Below are 7,598 nucleotides of genomic sequence, written 5' to 3' on the forward strand. Positions count from 1 at the left end.
CACCTCAATTAACAAGTAATTCACTCCTATTTGCCAACACCGTTTTCCTTTGTCGCCATGTCTGCCTGCCTCGTTCTTGCCTTTAGTTTATGTAGGAGACTTCAAAGATGGGCTGGCTTATGTAGCCCAAAAGGATGTTCTTAACCATAAAGTTTCCAACTTTATGGTTTAGCATGGCTATTAAGACCTTAGCTCCAAAAACCCTAGCTTATTTACCCATTAAGACAATCTAGCTCATGCATGGAGAGAAACTAATGACATAAAACACATTTTATGAATTAACACACCCTAAAACCTCTGAAAGGACAACTCAAACGTCTTGGAGTACCTCCTACTCACAAGGATCAAGTTTGGGACAAAAAAGTGACAACTTTGAGCTAAAACTAGATCCATAAGAAACATACACCAAGGTTGAAGCTTTTTACCTCCACAAGATGCACGATGAAGAGAAAATGTTGAATCCAAGGTCTTGAGAGCAAAGCCACTTCCTTTATGATCTTCCTTCACAACCAAAAAAGCCCACAATTCACTCCAAAAAGCTCAAAATGCTCAAAATTGATTAGGGTTTGCAAGGATGGTAGATTTTGGGATGGAGGTTGATAAGAGGAAGTGTTTTGGGACTATAATGGTGCTTATATAGTACACAAACCCTAAATATTAGGGTTGAGTCTAAGTTGCGTATGCCCTGCGTACCAATATGTACGCCCAACGTATCAAGGTGTACGCGCAGTGTACACATGCTGTACCCTTTATTACGAAATTGCTATTAAGGACCAATCTTGCAAACATATCTTAACTCAAGGGTAAAAAATGAATACCTAGAAATTAGATGTTACCGTTTTTTCTCCTTAACTAACCGTTTTTATCATAATTAACATCAACGTCATATTAAAAAACAAAAATGTAGGCAACATTAGATTTGTAATAGTCAATTTCTCTTAAAAAGTCATATTTTGGACTTTTTCGAACGGTAACTATTAATATAAGGGTTTTTCTAAACCTAAAAATATTATAAGGGTTTTTCTAAATATACATGTATCATTAGTTGTGTTTTTCTGCATATAACTTATATTGTAAGTATGGATGTAAACGAGCCGAGTCGAACTTCACATTAATCGAGCCAAGCTCGTTTAAAATTATTGAAGCTCGAGCTCATTAAGATTCTGGAGGCTCGAGCTCATGAAACATATATGAAGCTCGAGATCGGCTCGTTAAGGCTCATTAAGGTTCGTTTGTCCGTAAAACTCGTTAAAGATCGGGATCGACTCGTTATTTTTTTATATTTTATTAATATATAAGTAATAAATAATAATATATAAAATAAAAGTATATTATACAAATGCCCGTTTAAGCTCGCGAGCTTAAACGAACCTGTAAGTTTAGGCTCAAGATCAGACCCGTTTATTAAATGAGCTTTATTCTAAGCGTGAGTTTAGGCTCGAGCTCATTAAGGCAATGTTCAGTTTGTTTCAAGCTTTTAACGATTCGAATCGGATAGTTCGCGAGTAGCTCGACTATTTTACGTCGTCCTTAATTTTAAGGAAAATATATAAGCCTTTACATAATATAAAATACTATGTGAAAAAAGAATACAAAAAGCTTAGCTAATGGGAATCAAGAAGATATTTATGGTGACCAATCCGACGCCTCTCTCACACGCACAATCACCTCAAAACACACACTGCTCTTCATTCAAAACGGGAGCACAGAAACTGTTGCCGACACACACATTAAATCCCACCAAATCCGTTAGGTAATGGATCCAAAAAAACCATCCATTCTCCCTCTTCCAACTCGAATACAAACAGGTTTCTGTATAATTTATGTATTTTTCTGACAGAATTCCAATTAACACGAGACCTGTGTTTGTTAGTTCTTCCTCTTTCGCCTCTCAGATTCATCTTCATTCTTCAGTAAGCTATCACAACTTATTTACCGAGAATCTTCGGAAAGTGTTGTGAAGAATCAGTTGTGATTAGACTAGATTAGCAAAGGGGATTTGGGGCAGAATTCGGGAGTGAAGATGGGTGTCGTTAGCACAATTATGGGGGCATTTGGTTTTGGAATTGGAGTTCCAACTGGGCTTGTGATTGGGTACTACTTGTTCATTTACTACCAACCAACTCATGTTGAGGTTCGTATAATCGTATTATCTTCATCTTCTTCGATCTTTCTTTCTGTATTTTGTATGATTCTTTTCATGGTAATTGTCGATTCTCCACAAAGTCAACTAATACGTTTCAGTTTGGGTTTTATGTGTATTTGGTTTTGCAGTTATAGGATTTTCGATCTAATTTCTAAATTAATTCTCAAATAAGGATTGAAATGTCCTTTTTATCCATTCTTTTCTCAATTTCTACCAAAAGGTCGAGTCAATTTTAGGATCAACAGATAGGAATATCTTTTAAACCTATAAGTTTTGTGCCATTCACATAAATTAGGAAAAATCATAAATTGATAAAAAGAAAAAAAGATAATTATAAAAGTGACCACATCACTATAGCAGATAAATTGTATTTTTTGTATAGTATATATATAATATATGTCGCTTGTACGGACATTTAACTTTTGACTAAAGTATCAGTAAAAAACACTTTCTTGAAATTGTTTTGGACTCTTCTTGAAATTTCAAAACAGTTAAATAAATGAAATCTGACATAAAAAAATAAAAGTTATTTTTGTCAAATATCATGTTATTATTGAATTTGAAACATTTTATTTTTAAGATTTTTTGAATTATTTTTTTTTTCTATTTGTCATTTTTTTGTGATTTTTATTTTTTTAAATTTAAAATCTATATTTTACTAAAGATTTATATACGTAAGGTAAATCATTCTGAATAAATGTACCGCAACAGTTTGTTTCCTTCCCATTTCAAATCTTTTAGAATTAGAATTAAAGCTTAAATCACTAATATCAAGCATCCAATTGATTCTATCATTTCAATTTTATATTAAATTTTTAATTATTAATAAACATGTATAATACACAGTAATCATACCTAATAAATCAATAAATAATAATATTTTATTACATAAACTAAGAAAAAGGTCAAATCACAAAAATATTATTGATAATTAAAAGAAACAAACTAACTTTTTTTAGATTTACATGACCACGATGTTTGAAAAATTATATTTTGTATTAAATTAGTTTTGTTTCGGCACTAGCCATGGTTGTAGAACTCGCTACTCGGTATCTGTTCGGCTGACTACCGAGTAATGAGTACTCCCGAGTACTCAGGAGTACTCGGATTCGGTAATTTATGTATAAATATTTTTGATGAAATTATATATGTCAAAATCATAAGTTAAAATCTTTAAGTTCATTGAAATATATAACAAAATTAGATACATTTGAATACACAAAAACTGAAAAACACACAATGGTCTCACTTCATGAGTAATTACTGAAAATTTAAGGTATGTATGTAGTAATAATCACATGTGTGTGTGTTAAATAAGAAATCATTGAGTATATTATACATATTAATCAGTGAGTTGTCCGAGGTTTACAACACGACTCGCTTCAGTAAAGGGCCGATCGAGGAGTACTCGGATTCTGTAACTCGTCTTGGTAAGGGGCCGAGTAGGGAGTACTCGGCAGAATAATCGGCCAACTCGACGAGTTTTACAACACTGGCACTAACTTTATATTATATCAAAAGTAAAAGAATAAATAAATTTGGGATTACACATTGCAGACTAGGTAAAAAAACATATTTGGAGTCCAAAATGCTTCATTTTTTACTGAAATTTAACAAAAGTTAAAAGATTTAGTGATTTACCAATACCAAATTAGATTCAACATAAAAAGTATGTCATTCAGTTTGAAAAAAAAAATGATAGTAAACTTTTTGGATTTAAGAAGCGCGAGAAGAGATTTTTTTTTTTTTTTTTAAAATTGTTTGCTGAAAATGAAATCAAAGTCTAGATTATATATATCAAGTCAATTACTTATTCATTGTGTGTTTTTGTTACTTGAATATCAAGACTCCAAAAGTACGCCCGTTGGTTGAACGAGATTCAAAGTCCCTTGAACAGATGCTTCCCGAAATACCAATGTGGGTCAAAAATCCTGACCATGACCGGGTATGTATTCTTCTCTTCTTTTACTGAAACTCACTCTTCATTATGATATATGAATCTAATATTGCAATATCCCTTCAAAATCTAACATCCAAGTTATTTATCAGCCAGCTGATAAATAACTTGAATCGTTGAAAGAATAATTATTTATCAGATTATTCTTTCATATCTAACTTCCCAAAGTAACTTGTTTGACTTCCAAAAGTCGGTGTAAATTGTTATGTGGTTATTTACATTCACTCTTTTATCATATGCAGGTTGATTGGCTCAACAAATTTATCGAGTTAATGTGGCCATATCTAGACAAGGTAGTGAATCTGTTTATAATTTTAATCAATAGCATGCATAAATGGTCTACAAATTTATCTATGAATAACAAAATACATATTTATTTATTTTTTCCTGTAGGCGATTTGCAAGACTGTGAAGACTATAGCAGAACCGATCATAAAAGAGCAGATTCCAAAGTACAAAATAGACGCAGTCGAATTTGATACACTTACTTTAGGCAACCTACCACCCACGTTTCAAGGTTGTTAACAGTAGGAAACATTCAAAGTTTTGAATTTTTGTTTTTATTTTACACGTAAAAATTGATTTGTTTATTTTAATATTTTCTGGTCATGTTGTTTGTTTTTACAGGAATGAAAGTTTATTCTACGGATGACAAGGAGTTAATAATGGAACCATCATTTAAATGGGCTGCTAATCCCAACATTCATGTTGCTGTTAAGGCCTTCGGCTTGAGACCCACCGTTCAGGTATCCATGATTTCACTGTATTTGACATGCATTTCATTTTAACTTGTTCACTGTAACTTGACTATTATACAGACTGTAACTTGACTTGACGTAAATACCCTCTTTTATGTTCAAATTATTTGAGCTTTTTTCGTTTCTCAGGTGGTGGACTTGCAAGTATTCGCTTCACCTCGTATCACCTTAAAGCCATTAGTTCCGAGCTTCCCTTGCTTCTGTCAAATTCTCGTTTCTCTAATGGAGAAGGTAACCCTTAACCTAAACCCTAAACCCTAGTAGTTATATCCATTCGTTCATTACTCATTGTTATTAAAGGCGTTAATTTCAGTTAGAACTTAGAATCGTATGTGTACGTATATATGGCCATCACATTTTTCTGCAACACAAAAACAATAATTTCTCATCGTTTCATGATTTATCACCTCAAAACTCAATGGAATCAAAGTATAATTCCCAAATTTAGCGATTCGTGTCTAATTAATTTTCTTCAAATTTTCAGCCTCACGTTGATTTCGGACTAAAACTTCTCGGAGCCGATTTGATGTCCATCCCTGGCTTGTACAGATTCGTTCAGGAACTTATCAAAACCCAGGTCGCAAACATGTATTTGTGGCCTAAAACACTCGTCGTACCAGTACTCGATCCTGCAAAGTAAGTATCAATCGTATTATCTGATGATCGATTCGAATTGTTTTTGTTGATTTGAACGAATTTATGTATGAAATCGGCAGAGCGATGAAGAGGCCAGTTGGAATGCTGAATGTGAAGGTTTTGAGGGCGATGAAACTGAAAAAGAAGGATATTTTGGGTGCTTCGGATCCTTATGTGAAATTGAAGCTCACGGAAGATAAGCTTCCCTCCAAGAAAACCGTTGTCAAACACAAAAACCTGAATCCGGAATGGAATGAGGAGTTCCATTTAGTTGTGAAAGATCCGGAATCACAAGCTCTTGAGATCATCGTATATGACTGGGAACAGGTATTTTGAATGTTATAATTTTGACTATATATATATTATAATTTTGACTTTTGTGGTCAAACAAACGGGATGTTGTAGGTGGGGAAACATGACAAGATGGGGATGAATGTTATACCACTAAAAGAAGTAACACCGGAAGAACCAAAAGTTATGACTCTTGAACTTCTAAAAAACATGGACCCAAACGACACACAAAACGAAAAATCTCGAGGTCAAATCATGATTGAATTGGTGTATAAGCCTTTTACAGACGACCAAATCCCAGCTGAAAGTAAAGATGGAGAAGTGATCGAGAAGGCTCCAGAAGGAACCCCAGAAGGTGGAGGTTTGCTTGTTGTTATAATCCATCAAGCCGAAGATCTTGAAGGCAAACATCATACGAATCCATCTGTTCGTATGCTTTTTAGAGGAGAAGAGAAAAGAACAAAGGTAATTTTCCTTTCTATAACAAGGGTAAATTCGTCATTTTACCATGACTTGGCTTAAAACATTCGTCATTTTTTGTAGCCTGTGAAGAAAAACCGTGATCCGAGATGGGATGAGGAGTTTTCATTTACTTTAGAAGAGCCACCAACAAACGACAGGATGCATTTTGAAGTCGTGAGTACGTCTTCAAGGATGGGTTTAATTCATCCCAAGGTATAAAGAAATAATCAATCTTATAATTTGACCTAGAAAGATGAATTAGAAAGATGAATTTGTGACATAATATGTATATTTTTTTTAGGAAACATTGGGTTATGTGGATATACAACTTGGGGATGTGGTGAGCAACAAGAGAATCAATGGGAAGTACAACTTAATTGATTCGAGGAATGGTAAGCTTCAAGTGGAGTTGCAATGGAGAACATCATCTTAAAGAAGGGTAAAATTGTCTTTTGAGAAGAAAGAATTTGAACATATGGAATTTTTAAGATTATATCATCATCGAGTTAAATGTTTGATGGTATTTGTCGTGTTGTCATTTGACTTTGGGCTTCTGATGTGTGTAAGTTATGTCTAATAAATGAAAAGTTTTATGGGTTATTTATTGTATAAAAATACAGATTATTAGCGACTCGTTTAAGCTTTAATTCTTATGATAATAGTAGTCACTGCTTTGGTGTTTACTTAAGATCTTATTTCTAAAATTTTCGCATCAACATGTTACATGCTAGTAGTAATTATAATTTCGATTCATATATCTTAAATGGAGTCAATTTAGCTTATATTTTTCTGATTGAATGCTTAAATATATCAAGATTTGTGCTAAGTGTATTGAAAAAGCTATATTTTTATTCTAATATTATAGTCCTTCAATTTTAATTGTAACTAAAAGATGAATTATTTGTAAACTTAAAAAGCTATATTTTTCTAGTTTGTTTTAGGTAGCATATCTTAAATTTTATGAAATGATGAAACTTAGAGTTATGATATATATATATATATATATATATATATATATATATATATATATATATATATATATATATATATATATATTTTAATATAACGGAACATATATTGTAAAAAATTTCAAAATAAATTTGTCATGTGGTTTGAAATAATATGTATGCTTAATTGTTTAGTAGCTAACTTTTTTTTAAACTCAGATGATCCTTATGATTTGGTTTGTTAACTTTTTTTTTAGTATCTACCAAACTTTTCAAACTTGAAATGACTATAATGTCCTTATATATCTATTTTTTATATAAATTATAGTTTTTATTTATTATTTATAGGTTTCGAAAAATAAATATGGCTCACCCCTTAATATATGACACATACATATCTC

General features: G+C 32.2%; 1 protein-coding gene across 1 annotated transcript; it reads left to right on the top strand.

Annotated features, from left to right (window-relative positions):
- Window positions 1–1,646: 1,646 nt before the first annotated feature.
- On the top strand, window positions 1,647–6,933 carry LOC145135545 (synaptotagmin-2-like). Its single transcript, XM_079069805.1, has 11 exons — window positions 1,647–2,134; window positions 3,993–4,091; window positions 4,346–4,396; window positions 4,497–4,620; window positions 4,731–4,849; window positions 4,991–5,092; window positions 5,346–5,497; window positions 5,578–5,824; window positions 5,903–6,253; window positions 6,332–6,463; window positions 6,552–6,933. The coding sequence occupies exons 1-11, from the start codon at window positions 2,024–2,026 to the stop codon at window positions 6,681–6,683; spliced, it is 1,620 nt and encodes a 539-aa protein (XP_078925931.1). The 5' UTR covers window positions 1,647–2,023; the 3' UTR covers window positions 6,684–6,933.
- Window positions 6,934–7,598: the final 665 nt, after the last annotated feature.

This window comes from Lactuca virosa, chromosome 9 (genome assembly GCF_052849685.1).
Source record: "Lactuca virosa cultivar CGN04683 chromosome 9, Lactuca_virosa_CGN04683_v6, whole genome shotgun sequence".
NCBI lineage: Eukaryota > Viridiplantae > Streptophyta > Magnoliopsida > Asterales > Asteraceae > Lactuca > Lactuca virosa.